General features: G+C 32.4%; 1 protein-coding gene across 6 annotated transcripts in view; it reads left to right on the top strand.

Annotated features, from left to right (window-relative positions):
- Positions 1-15,373, top strand: part of LOC143075147 (kinase suppressor of Ras 1-like) — a 50,185-nt gene that overhangs the window by 3,935 nt on the left and 30,877 nt on the right. For all 6 annotated transcript variants that reach the window (XM_076250468.1, XM_076250470.1, XM_076250471.1 and 3 more), the window contains exons 2-3: positions 2,930-3,067; positions 3,673-3,817. In XM_076250468.1, the coding sequence (XP_076106583.1) occupies positions 2,930-3,067; positions 3,673-3,817 (283 nt within the window). The remainder of the gene's footprint in view (positions 1-2,929; positions 3,068-3,672; positions 3,818-15,373) is intronic.

Genomic DNA, 15,373 nt, shown 5'->3' with positions numbered 1-15,373 from the left:
GGGAAGATAAAAAAAATGACATTTAACCTAAATGATAATGAATATATATAATTAGCTGAATTACTGTATTACATCCTCATGACTCTTTTTCTGTTTAGCATAAACATGATAAGCAATTAAAGTCAAGATATTACATGATTATACTTTTCATTTTATGATGGCAAACAATTATATAAAAACATGTAAAGCCTCTTTGGGATACTTGTGGGAGAGGCACACAAATGCAAAGCAGTTGTATAAGAACTTACATCCAATAAATACCTTGACCAGTGTCATAACAGTTCTTAACATTTTATTTAGCAATATGTATATATTCTGGATTTTACTGATAATTATAGATTATTGTTGGTTATCTCAACAAGATTGATTTTCTCGCTTGAGCCGGTCACGGCGAAAGCGAGAAAAACAATCGAGTTGAGATGACCAATGATGATCTGTTTATCGCTATTTAACCGAGGATGACATTGTCAATTTCATGTCAATTTCATTAGCAACGGCATGTGGCTCCTTAGTTTCTAGCAATAAATTTCCATCTCAAGCGAGTAGCATGATATGAAAAATTATCACAAAATAAGATCAAAGGAAAAATGCACAAAATAGCAATAACAATATTTTTACAAAATATCAGCCTGAATAATTAGTCAGATGAATCATTTCAAATGTTTGACTGTTCTTTGATCATGTTGATGAATACTGTGACCATAGATACACAGGAGCCAAACAATTATTTTTATAAATGGAGATAAAGCATTCAACAATGAGGCAGCAACTAAGCAACACAAAAAAAAATCAAAATAAGTCTAGCGGTCTTCTTGCCTTCAACAAAAGAAAAGTGCTCATACAGTAAGAACTGTCTAGTTTTTATACGACCGCAAATTTTGAAAAAATTTTCGTCGTATATTGCTATCACGTTGGCGTCTGCGTCGTCGTCGTCGTCGTCGTCGTCGTCGTCGTCGTCCGGCGTCCGAATACTTTTAGTTTTCGCACTCTAACTTTAGTAAAAGGGAATGGAAATCTATGAAATTTTAACACAAGGTTTATGACCACAAAAGGAAGGTTGGTATTGATTTTGGGAGTTTTGGTCCCAACATTTTAGGAATTAGGGGCCAAAAAGGGCCCAAATAAGCATTTTCTTGGTTTTCGCACTATAACTTTAGTTTAAGTTAATAGAAATCTATGAAATTTTGACACAAGGTTTATGACCACAAAAGAACGGTTGGGATTGATTTTGGGAGTTTTGGTCTCAACAGTTTAGGAATTAGGGGCCAAAAAAGGGCCCAAATAAGCATTATTCTTGGTTTTCGCACAATAACATTAGTTTAAGTAAATAGAAATCAATGAAATTTAAACACAATGTTATTGACTACAAAAGGAAGGTTGGTATTGATTTTGGGAGTTTAGGTCCCAACAGTTTAGGAATTAGGGGCCAAAAAGGGACCCAAATAAGCATTTTTCTTGGTTTTCGCACCATAACGTTAGTATAAGTAAATAGAAATCTATGAAATTTAAACACAAGGTTTATGACCATAAAAGAAAGGTTGGGTTTGATTTTGGGAGTTTTGGTCCCAACATAATAAGGGGCCCAAAGGGTCCAAAATTAAACTTTTGTTTGATTTCATCAAAATTGAATAATTGGGGTTCTTTGATATGCTGAATCTAATTGTCATGACTGTGTATGTAGATTCTTAACTTTTGGTCCCGTTTTCAAATTGGTCTACATTAAGGTCCAAAGGGTCCAAAATTAAACTTAGTTTGATTTTGACAAAAAATGAATCAGTTAGGTTCTTTGATATGCTGAATCTAAAAATGTACTTAGATTCTTGATTATTGGCCCAGTTTTCAAGTTGGTCCAAATCGGGGTCCAAAATTAAATTTTGTTTGATTTCATCAAAAATTGAATAAATGGGGTTCTTTGATATTCCAAATCTAACTGTGTATGTAGATTCTTCATTTTTGGTCCTGTTTTCAAATTGGTCTACACTAAAGTCCAAAGGGTCCAAAATTAAACTTAGTCTGATTTTAACAAAAATTGAAATCTTGAAGTTCTTTGATATGCTGAATCCAAAAATGTACTTAGATTTTTTATTATGGGCCCAGTTTTCAAGTTGGTCCAAATCAGGATCTAAAATTATTATATTAAGTATTGTGTAATAGCAAGTCTTTTCAATTGCACAGTATTGCGCAATGGCAAGAAATATCTAATTGCACAATATTGTGAAATATCAAATTTTTTTTAAATTAGAGTTATCTTTCTTTGTCCAGAATAGTAAGCAAGAAATATCTAATTGCAAAATATTGTGCAATAGCAAGATTTTTTTTTAATTGGAGTTATCTTTCTTTGTCCAGAATCAACTTAAATCTTTGTTATATACAATATACAATGTATATTCACTTTTTACTACCAACTGATAAATTAAAATAATCTTTACCATTCAGTGATAACAAGCAGTTTTTTTACATCTTAATATTTTATGATGTATTTAAATGAGTAGTTATTGTTGCAAACTCCATTAGAAATTTTAATTGAGATTAGTTTTGGAATAAGGGAAAGGGGGATGTGATTAAAAAAATTGGGTTCAATTTTTCTCATTTGAAATTTCATAAATAAAAAAGAAAATTTCTTCAAACATTTTTTTGAGAGGATTAATATTCAACAGCATAGTGAATTGCTCTAAGAGAAACAAAAATTTTAAGTTCATTAGAACACATTCATTCTGTGTCAGAAACCTATGCTGTGTCAACTATTTAATCACAATCCAAATTTAGAGCTGAATCCAGCTTGAATGTTGTGTCCATACTTGCCCTAACCGTTCAGGGTTCAACCTCTGCGGTCGTATAAAGCTTCGCCCTGCGGAGCATCTGGTTATTTGATTATTGTTTTACTAAAGTTTTAAACATGTGGTTAATTTTTCTAATGTTTTATTTTCAGACAAAATTGATCAAGTTATTTAGTAAGCAGTTGGTAGCAAAAACACAACTGAAAGCTGAAGACAACAAGAAACATCTGTCCGAATATCCTAAAACTGAACAATGGCTGACCATAGTGGGATTAAAGAGTTACATCTCCGTAAGTTATGTCTTTATTACGTAGTTAAACAATTAAAAACCTTTTCCTGCTTAGGACTGTTCCATAAAACATACATGGAACCTAGGCAAGGCATTGCCAAAACTCAACAGACATCTATGTGTTGGTGTCATCTATGTTTTTGGAATGTTACATACATACATGTCTCTTTTTATGCCCCACCTACGATAGTAGAGGGGCATTATGTTTTCTGGTCTGTGCGTCCGTTCGTTCGTTCGTCCGTTCGTTCGTCCGTTCGTTCGTTCGTCCGTCTGTCCCGCTTCAGGTTAAAGTTTTTGGTCGAGATAGTTTTTGATGAAGTTGAAGTCCAATCGACTTCAAACTTGGTACACATGTTCCCTATGATATGATCTTTCTAATTTTAATGCCAAATTAGAGATTTTACCCCAATTTCACGGTCCACTGAACATAGAAAATGATAGTGCGAGTGGGGCATTCATGTACTGAGGACACATTCTTGTTTTAAAGAAAGTGTTAGTTTAATTAATAATTATTATGTTAGGCATTTGGAACATATCCTAAGATTAAAACGCTATGATTATGACCTATATCTTAACCTTTTCATTCATATTTACCTTTCTTTATAGGATATTGTAAAGAGAGGACTATCTTTGAATTCTTTACTCGACATGACTGTAGAAGAACTTAAAAATCTACTCAAAAGATATGAAGCTAAAGAAGATGATTTCCACAAGCTGAATAATGCACTGCAAAATCTGAAAAATTGGACGGGTAAGAATACTTTAAAAGATACTCTAACTTAAATGGCTTAGTGAATGCTTAGAGTACTGGTAAATTGGGATAAAAGAGGCATGTTTCACGGTTCTCAAATTTTCCGTCACTTTGTTCAGTAAAGGGAAATATTTGCAGGAATAGCCTTTTGTTTTACAAGATTTTAACAATGATTATATTAATGTTACATAGAGAATAAGTTTTGCAATGTTTCAGTATTGAAAGAAGTATGGATATTTATATATCTGACAACATTGTGCAAACAATTTTTATTTACATGAACAATAAAAGTACAAAACAAATAGTTTTGATGCCTTTTTAGCTCACCTGGCCCGAAGGGCCAAGTGAGCTTTTCTCATCACTTGGCGTCCGTCGTCCGTCGTCCGTCGTCGTCCGTCGTTGTCCGTCGTCGTCGTCCGTCGTCGTTAACTTTTACAAAAATCTTCTCCTCTGAAACTACTGGCCCAAATCAAACCAAACTTGGCCACAATCATCATTGGGGTATCTAGTTTAAAAAATGTGTGGCGTGACCCGGTCAACCAACCAAGATGGCCACCACGGCTAAAAATAGAACATAGGGGTAAAATGCAGTTTTTGGCTTATAACTAAAAAACCAAAGCATTTAGAGCAAATCTGACATGGGGTAAATATGTTTATCAGGTCAAGATCTATCTGCCCTGAAATTTTCAGATGAATCGGTCAATCGGTTGTTGGGTTGCTGCCCCTGAATTGGTAATTTTGAGGAAATTTTGGTGTTTTTGGTTATTATCTTGAATATTATTATAGATAGAGATAAACTGTAAACAGCAATAATGTTCAGCAAAGTAAGATCTACAAATAAGTCAACATGACCAAAATGGTCAGTTGACCCGTTTAGGAGTTATTGCCCTTTATAGTCAATTTTTAACCATTTTTCATTAATTAAAGTAATCTTTTACAAAAATCTTCTCCTCTGAAACTACTGGGCCAAATTAATCCAAACTTGGCCACAATCATCTTTGGGGTAGCTAGTTTAAAAAATGTGTGGCGTGACCTGGTCAACCAACCAAGATGGCCGCCACGGCTAAAAATAGAACAAAGGGGTAAAATGCAGTTTTTGGCTTATAACTCAAAAACCAAAGCATTTTGAGGAAATCTGACATGGGATAAAAATGTTTATCAGGTCAAGATCTATCTGCCCTGAAATTTTCAGATGAATCGGTCAATCGGTTGTTGGGTTGCTGCCCCTGAATTGGTAATTTTGAGGAAATTTTGGTGTTTTTGGTTATTATCTTGAATATTATTATAGATAGAGATAAACTGTAAACAGCAATAATGTTCAGCAAAGTAAGATCTACAAATAAGTCAACATGACCAAAATGGTCAGTTGACCCGTTTAGGAGTTATTGCCCTTTATAGTCAATTTTTAACCATTTTTCATTAATTAAAGTAATCTTTTACAAAAATCTTCTCCTCTGAAACTACTGGGCCAAATTAATCCAAACTTGGCCACAATCATCTTTGGGGTAGCTAGTTTAAAAAATGTGTGGCGTGACCTGGTCAACCAACCAAGATGGCCGCCACGGCTAAAAATAGAACAAAGGGGTAAAATGCAGTTTTTGGCTTATAACTCAAAAACCAAAGCATTTTGAGGAAATCTGACATGGGATAAAAATGTTTATCAGGTCAAGATCTATCTGCCCTGAAATTTTCAGATGAATCGGTCAATCGGTTGTTGGGTTGCTGCCCCTGAATTGGTAATTTTGAGGAAATTTTGGTGTTTTTGGTTATTATCTTGAATATTATTATAGATAGAGATAAACTGTAAACAGCAATAATGTTCAGCAAAGTAAGATCTACAAATAAGTCAACATGACCAAAATGGTCAGTTGACCCGTTTAGGAGTTATTGCCCTTTATAGTCAATTTTTAACCATTTTTCGTAAATTAAAGTAATCTTTTACAAAAATCTTCTCCTCTGAAACTACTGGGCCAAATTAATCCAAACTTGGCCACAATCATCTTTGGGGTATCTAGTTTAAAAAATGTGTGGCGTGACCTGGTCAACCAACCAAGATGGCCGCCACCGCTAAAAATAGAACATAGGGGTAAAATGCAGTTTTTGGCTTATAACTCAAAAACCAAAGCATTTTGAGGAAATCTGACATGGGATAAAAATGTTTATCAGGTCAAGATCTATCTGCCCTGAAATTTTCAGATGAATCGGTCAATCGGTTGTTGGGTTGCTGCCCCTGAATTGGTAATTTTGAGGAAATTTTGCTGTTTTTGGTTATTATCTTGAATATTATTATAGATAGAGATAAATTGTAAACAGCAATAATGTTCAGCAAAGTAAGATCTACAAATAAGTCAACATGACCAAAATGGTCAGTTGACCCCTTTAGGAGTTATTGCCCTTTATAGTCAATCTTTAACCATTTTTCATAAATCTAAGTAATCTTTTACAAAATCTCCACTGAAACTACTAGGCCACAATCATCTTTGGGGTATCTAGTTTGAAAAATGTGTCCGATGACCTGGCCATTCAACCAAGATGGCCGCCACGGCTAAAAATAGAACATAGGGGTAAAATGCAGTTTTTGGCTTATAACTATGAAACCAAAGCATCTAGAGCAAATCTGACAAGAAGTTAAATTGTTAATCAAGTCAATATCTATCTGCCCTGAATTTTTCAGATGAATTGGACAACTGGTTGTTGGGTTGCTGCCCTCCAATTGGTAATTTTTAAAGAAATTTTGCCGTTTTTGGTTATCTTGAATACTATTATAGATAGCGATAAACTGTAAACAGCAATAATGTTCAGCAAAGTAAGATCTACAAATAAGTCAACATGACCTAAATGGTCAATTGACCCCTTAAGGAGTTATTGTCCTTTATAGTCAATTTTTAACAATTTTCATTAATTTGGTAAATTTATGTAAATTTTTACCAAATATAGTTCTCTGTTACTAATGGGCAAAGCTCATTATAGATATAATTGTAAGAAGCAAAATCGTTCAGTAAAGTAAGAACTTCAAACACATCACCATCACCAAAATAGAATTTTGTCATGAATCCATTTGTGTCCTTTGTTTAATATGCACATAGACCAAGGTGAGCGACACAGGCTCTTTAGAGCCTCTAGTTTTAAAATACAAAAAAGAGCCATCAAAACTATATTGCATAATGAAATTAAAAACTAAAAAGGGGATTTTGTTGTGGAAAACTTACGAATACACTACAAAAGAATGCAGAGTATATTAACTACTTAACAGTCATTAGGATACACATCCTGGTTTAGGTATCTTTATTAAATCAAGGTTATTAAGTTCATTAAAGTACATGTAACACTTTTTGTTTACATTTCTTGACGAGTGCTCCACCCATTGATTTTATGATTTACTTGATATGTTACTGACCTGTACATCTAGCTCCCATGTATCTAAGTCAATGTCAGTGGTGGATCCAGGGTGGAGGGGGGTGTTCCGTGTGTTGGACCCCCCTTTATCCTGCATTGGTAAAAACCCCTTTTAAAAATGGCTGGATCTGCCCCTGAAGAATTCATGTTATACATGTTATCTTCTTGTTAATTTCTTAAAGAATATAAGAGCCATTTAGAGGGTGTACAAAATCATAATAGTAAATCTGCATGTTTATGTTTATCATGTTTATGTTTATCATGTTTATGTTTATCATGTTTATTAAATTGGTCTTGAAATTTATATTCCATTTGTTAAACATGTTTAATGCAATTGGGACAATATCCCTAATGCGCCTTGAAATGAGGAACTCAAAACAGTCAGAGCTCTGACATAAACAAGTCAGAATAAAATGACTTCTTCAAGTCAGAAAATGTTTTGAAATTCTGACCTGTACGGGTCAATTTTTGTTTTGTGTAGTTTTCCATCGAGTCCGTCAAACCAGAAGATATTTTGAATTTGCCGCCGATCTAAGACATATACGATCACGTGGTTTTTTGCGAGAGATCACGTGTTTGAGAGTCGTTGTTTTGGGAGTTTCTCGAACGAGAAGTTATTGAAAATATAGTGATTATTTACGTTTTTTTAGTGAAAATCAAGGTCAATGTGGTCATTTTCAGAAGGTAATACATATTACCTCCGTATTTTCATGGCCATTTTAATATTTTTTGCGTGTGAAGAAGGTCTTTGCAAGTGAGTTTGTTGCTGTTTCATGAAGGCGCGTGACCTGTAAATACGGACGCGTGGCCTTTGAGATGACCTGGTGTCTGACAATTCTGACTTGTTCAGGTCAGAAAATGTTGTTATGATAATGAACTGTTATTTTCGGGAGACAACTCGTGTTGTCTTAACAGTATTAACATTAATAACCAGTCAGTGCAATTTTAAAAGTAAAATTATTGCTTCGAGCTGAACATCATCACATGATTTTTCTATTTTTAAACTCAATCATGAATTGACTTTTTAACCTTTCCGAGTTTGCGGCTTATAAATATATTTGTTTTTTCGTTTCTCCCAATGAGAAAAACGATCTTTTGAATATTGATATTAATGAAAATGAAATGAAATCGGAATAATTTTAATAAAGGAAAAGAGAAGAGAGGGTTTAACTAAAGAACCGAAATATTTTTTTATTTTTATTTTAAAAATGATTTTAACTTGAAAACATTATAAAGAGATTCACAAAACGGGTTTTTCAATTATGAACATGGAATATGATATTAAAAACAAATCAAATGAAATGTAGGGTAAGGCTCCAGGGATCACCCTACCCCTGTCATTTGACAATGTTGAACAGTCGAGATCCCTGCCCCCTAAACTCAATTTTTTCTCTCTGTAAAGTATAATGAAATATACCAGGCTAGTCTCTATGGGTCGCCCCACCCCTTGTCATTTGAAAATGATCTTACATCTTAAAAATGGTCGAGATCCCCACCTGTAAACCATATATATTCCTTTTTATAATGTCAATTTGATTTGAATGAAATATACCGGGCTAGTCTCTGGGTTTACCCCCTCCCCTGCCATTTGCGAATGTTCTTATATTTTGTAAACGGTCGAGATCCCTACCCCTAAACTATATATATTCTTGTATGGTAAAATAAAACAAACCCAATGTAATATAGGGGAAGTCCCTTGGGGGGGGGGGGGTTCACCCCTACTGTGTGAAAACATGTAAATGGTCAAGATCCCCACCCCTGAACCATATATATTAGTGTAAAGGACAACAAGACAAATCAAATGAAATAAAGATAAAGTCCCTTGGGGTCACCCCACCCCCTCATGTTTGAAAACTTGTAAACGGTTGAGATCCCCACCCCTTAAGCCTATATATTATTATATGGGACAATACAACGAATCAAATGAAATAAAGGGAAAGTCCATGGGGGTCATCCCCATCCCCCTTTTTGAAATGGTCTGGATCACCACCCCTAAACCATATAATATTCCTGTTCGTCATTTCAAGAAGATTTGAATGACATACAGGGTCAATCCCTAATTATATGGCATATATGTTTTCCTATGAAGTTACACATCTATAATTCTTACCCCAGATGCTTAGCCACATAAAGCATTAACCTTTTATTTGAAATATAGATAGTCTTTGTTTCTACAGAAGTGAGAAGAACATTGGAAGTCAGTATGTTCTGACTTATAAAAGTCTGAATGTTCTGACTTATGAAAGTCAGAATGTGCTGACTTATGAAAGTCTGAATGTTCTGACTTATGAAAGTCTGAATGTTCTGACTTTAATTTAATAAGGCCAGAAAGACTCAGAATAATCTGAAGATAATGACTTGTTTTTAATGTTTAGAGTATTTAAGAATATGAATGCTCTTGTCATGCTAGTACCATAAGAAACCCTGACAAGATTTTGTTCCAAAAAAAATATATATTAAGAATAACAAGTGTACAATTGAACATAAATTACAAAGTTATAAATGTTGCTAAAAAATCTATTTAAAAACACCCAATAGATAGTTGTAGTGAAAATATTATGTATTTATATGTACCACTTCTTGAAGGACAACAAAGTCACCAAACTTAGTCTGATTTTCTAAGTATTTTCTCCTCAACATTTTTTTAACAGAACATGATTTGACCTGTTTAAGTCAGTTTACAGAAAAAAAATCCGATCAAACTAGGTTTCTTCATCTTAGCCCCCCCCCTTTTTCTCCTTATCTGAATCTGCTACTGTTGGGATAATTATTTTTTTTTAAGAAACAATTCAGTCAAATGGTTTTTAGAATAATGATTTTTTACAACCAAAAGTTCTATATATGTTAACTTTACAGAAAAAAAAGTCATGAAAATACAGAAATAAAATAAATTTTTAAGATATAAATTTGATGAAATTTGTTAACAAAATACATTTGAATATAAAATATACCAAATACATTTTTTTTATAGTCCTCAATATTGTGACTTGAGGGGACCATATTTCATCAGTCTTTTATCTGGCTTGTCATACATTTTAAAATCAATATGAAAATCCTAGACTTAAAAGTTGACATAAGTTTAGTTTTGACTGACTCTTTGAAGTCAGAACATGATTTGACCTGTTAAAGTCAGTTTACAGAGAAAATTAAATCCAATCAAAACTAGGTCTTCTTCTTCTAAGCCCCCCCCCCCCTTTTTCCCTTTTAATTGAATCTGCTACTGTTGAGTTAATTAATTGATAAGTTATTAGAAATAATTCAGTCAAATGGTTTAAAATAATATATTTTACAACTAAAAGTTCCATGTGTTAACTTAACAGAAAAGAAAGGTCATAAAAATACAGAAATATAATAAAATTTAAAGATGATTTGATGAAATTTGTAAACAAAATATATTTGAATATAAAATATTAGTTCTCATTATTGTGACTTTATTATTGGGTTTCTTCTATCTGATTTTCCCATACGTTCTTAAATGCATATATTTATGACAATGCTAGACTTAACAGTTGTAATAATAAGTTAAAGTGAAGTTTTTGACTGACTCTTTGAAGTCAGAACATAATTTGACCAGTTTAAAACAAAATACATTTAAATATTGAATAATCAATATGCAAAATAAACTTTTTTATAGTCCTCATTAATTATTGCGCTGTATGGGGACCTTATTTCCTCTGTCTTTTATCTGGCTTTTCCGTACATTTTTAAATCAATATGAAAAAACTAGACTTAAAAGTTGAAATAAGTTTAGATGGGACTGACTTTTTGAAGTCAGAACACGATTTGACCTGTTAAAGTCAGTTGACAGGAAAAAAATGTCCTATCAAAGCTAGGTGTTCTTCCTCTAATCCCCCTCCCCACTAAATATCAATCTGCTACTGTTGAGTTAATTAATTACTGATTTTTTTAGAAACAATTCAGTCAAATGGTTATTAAAATATAATTTTTTTTTGCAACCACAAGTTCCATGTTTTAACTTAACAAAAAAGAAAAGACAATTTGATGAAAATCTCTAAAAAAACAAAATGCATTTGAATTTTGAATATATCAAATAAAAATGTTCCATACATTTTAAATCAATATGAAAATCCTGGACTTAAAAGTTGAAATAAGTTTAGTTTTGACAGACTCTTTGAAGTCAGAACATGATTTGACCTGTTAAAGTCAGTTTACAGAAAAAAAAAATCCAATCAAACTAGGTTTCTTCATCATAGCCCCTCCCCTTTTCCCTTATTTGAATCTGCTACTGTTGAGTTAAAAAAAAATTAAGAAACAATTCAGTCAAATGGTTTTTAGAATAATGTTTTTTACAACCAAAAGTTCTATTTGTTAACTTAACAGAAAAAAGTCATGAAAATACGGAAATAGAATAAATTTTTAAGATATTAATTTGATGAAATTTGTTAACAAAATACATTTGAATATAAAATATACCAAATACATTTTTGTATAGTCCTCAATATTGTGACTTAAGGGGACCTTATTTCATCAGTCTTTTATCTGGTTTCCCATACATTTTAAAATCAATATGAAAATCCTAGACTTAAAAGTTGAAATAAGTTTAGTTTTGACTGGCTCTTTAAAGTCAGAACATGATTTGACCTGTTAAAGTCAGTTTACAGAGAAAATTAAATCCAATCAAAACTAGGTCTTCTTCTTCTAAGCCCCCCCCTCTCTTCCCCTTTTTCCCTTATCTGAATCTGCTACTGTTGAGTTAATTAATTGATAGGTTTATTAGAAACAATTCAGTCAAATGGTTTAAAATAATATATTTTAAAACCAAAAGTTCCATGTGTTAACTTAACAGAAAAGAAAGGTCATGAAAATACAAAAATATAATAAAATTTAAAGATGATCTGATGAAATTTGTAAACAAAATTCATTTGAATATAAAATATACCAAACACATTTTTTTATAGTCCTCATTATTGTGACTTTATTATTGGGTGTCTTTTATCTGATTTTCCCATACATTCTTAAATGCATATGACAATGCCAAACTAAAAAGTTGTTTAGCTTTAGTGAAGTTTTTGACTGACTCTTTGAAGTCAGAACATAATTTGACCGGTTTAAAACAAAATACATTTAAATATATTGAATATGCAAAATAAACTTTTTTATAGTCCTCATTATTGCGCCGTATGAGGTCCTTATTTCCTCTGTCTTTATCTGGCTTTTCCGTACATTTTTAAATCAATATGAAAAAAACTAGACTTAAAAGTTGAAATAAATTTAGTTGGGACTGACTCTTTGAAGTCAGAACACGATTTGACCTGTTAAAGTCAGTTGACAGAAAAAAAAATGTCCAATCAAAACTAAGTCTTCCTCCTTTAAGCCCCCTCCATATCTGAATCTGCTACTGTTGAGTTAATTAATTCATAATTTTTTTTTAAGAAACAATTCAGTCCAATGGTTTTTGTCGAGCCTGCAACTTTTGTTGCAGAAAGCTCGACATAGGGATAGTGATCCGGCGGCGGCGGCGGCGGCTACGGCGGCGGTGTTAGCTAACTTCTTAAAAGCTTTATATTTTAGAAGGTGGAAGACCTGGATGCTTCATACTTTGTATATAGATGCCTCATGTTACGAAGTTTCCGTCAGTCATATGTCCAATGTCCTTGACCTCATTTTCATGGTTCAGTGACCACTTGAAAAAAAAGTTCAGATTTTTTGTAATGTTGAATTCTCTCTTATTATAAGTAATAGGATAACTATATTTGATATGTGCGTATCTTGCAAGGTCCTCATGTCTGTCAGACAGTTTTCACTTGACCTTGACCTCATTTCATGCATCAGTAAACAAGGTTAAGTTTTGGTGGTCAAGTCCGTATCTCAGATACTATAAGCAATAGGGCTTGTATATTCAGTGTATGGAAGGACTGTAAGGTGTACATGTCCAACTGGCAGGTGTCATCTGACCTTGACCTCATTTTCATGGTTCAGTGGTTATAGTTAAATTTTTGTGTTTTGGTCTGTTTTTTTTTCATACTATATGCAATAGGTCTACTGTATTTGTTGTATGGAATGATTGTAAGGTGTACATGTCTAGCGGGCAGATGTCATGTGACCTTGACCTCATTTTCATGGTTCAGTGGTTATAGTTAATTTTTTGTGTTTTGGTCTGTTTTTTTCATACTATATGCAATAGGTCTACTATATTTGTTGTATGGAATGATTGTAAGGTGTACATGTCTAGCGGGCAGATGTCATGTGACCTTGACCTCATTTTCATGGTTCAGTGGTCAAAGTTAAGTTTTTGAGTTTTGGTCTATTTATCTAATACTATATGCCATAGGTCAACTATATTTGGTGTATGGAAATATTTTATGATCTTTATGTCAGTAGGGCAGAGTTCTTTTGACCATGACCTCATTTTCACGGTTCATTGCACAGTGTAAATTTTTTGTGTTTTGGTCAATTTTTCTTAAACTATAAGTAATAGGTCAACTATATATGTTGTATAGAAGCATTGTTAGCTGTACATGTCTGCCTGGCATGGTTCATCTGACCTTGACCTCATTTTCATGGTTCATTGGTCTTTGTTTAGTTATTTTGGTTAATGTTAAGTTAATGAGACAGTTGTAATAAAGCTTTATACTTAGGACTATCAACATAATATCAATGATTAATATAGAAGGCGAGACATTTCAGCGTGTGCACTCTTGTTAAAATAATGTTTTTTTAAAACCGAAAGTTCCAAATGTTAATTTAACAGAAAAAAGTCATGAAAATATAGAAATATAATAAAATTTTAAAATAATTTGGAGAAATTTGTTAACAAAATACATTTGAATATTAAATAATAGTATACCAAATACACTTTTTATAGTCCACATTTTTGTGACTTTATTATTGGGTGTCTTTTATCTGAGTTTCTTATACATTCTTAAATGCATATGACAATCCCAGACTTAAAGTTGCAATACTTAATTAAAGTATAGTTTTTTACTGACTCCTTGAAGTGAGAACATAATGTGACTTGTTCAAGTCAGTTTGCACAACAGGATTTACCTCAATGAAATATTAAGATATCAAAAATATACCAAATTATCTTTTATATATATAGTTCTTATAATTGTGACTTAATTTTTTGTGATTTTTTTTCCTACTTGTATCCATACATTCTAACAATCACATCACAATCATGATAATGCACGACTTTTACAGATCTTTGCAAGCCATTTAGTTTTTGACAGACTCTTTTAAGTCAGAACATGATTTGACCTGTTTAAGTCAATTTGTCCTAACATGCCCATTTGACCTGTTTAAGTCAATTTGTCTGAACATGATTTGACCTGTTCAAGTCAGATTGCAGAACAAATTTTCCAATCAAAGCTAGGTGTACTTCCTTTAAGCCTTGCTTCTGAATCTGCCATTTGTGAATTTATTTGATAAATGTTTAGAAACAATTAAGTCAAATGGTTATTTATTTTAGGGGATCTTACATATATTTCTTATGTCTGACGTTCCCATACTTTCATTTAATATCATATGTCAGTGCCCCACTCTAAAAATTTCAATAAATTTAGTTTTGGGCTGACTGTTTTAAGTCAAAACATGATTTGACCTGTTTAAAAGAAAATGCATTTAAATATTGAATATACCAAATATTTTTTTTTATAGTTCTCATTGTGAATTTAGGGGACCTTTAATATTTTCTCTGTCCTATATCTGGCTTTCCCATACATTTTTAAATCAATATGACAGTACTAGACTTAAAGGTTGAAATAAGTTTAGTTTTGACTGACTCTTTGAAGTCAGAACATAGTGTGACTTGTTTGAGTCAGTTTGCACAACAGTATTTACCCCAATGAAATATTAAAATAATAAATGTTTTGCTCTTGATAAATTTAGCTAAAAGTGGATGAGAACAGATCCCTTATTTTTTCCTTGGAAGATTTGAAGTATTGTCATGGTACTAGTAAATGTATCCAATATTGTATTTTGTAAATCTTTTGATATTGACAGAAAATTGTATGATCCATTTTTTCTGCTTTGGTTTTTGTTTGTATTTGGAAATGATTGAATTTGATGAGATAAATATATTATGTTAAGATTCTGGAAAGAAGAAGGTATGATGAGCCCCACTTTTTAAACTCTTTGATTCGAAACTAGTAATCACTATATTTTATGGAGATTGATAACAAAGTAGTAGTAATGACT

This window comes from Mytilus galloprovincialis, chromosome 5 (genome assembly GCF_965363235.1).
Source record: "Mytilus galloprovincialis chromosome 5, xbMytGall1.hap1.1, whole genome shotgun sequence".
NCBI classification, from domain to species: Eukaryota; Metazoa; Mollusca; class Bivalvia; order Mytilida; family Mytilidae; genus Mytilus; species Mytilus galloprovincialis.
This window is presented reverse-complemented; position numbering and strand designations above follow the sequence as displayed.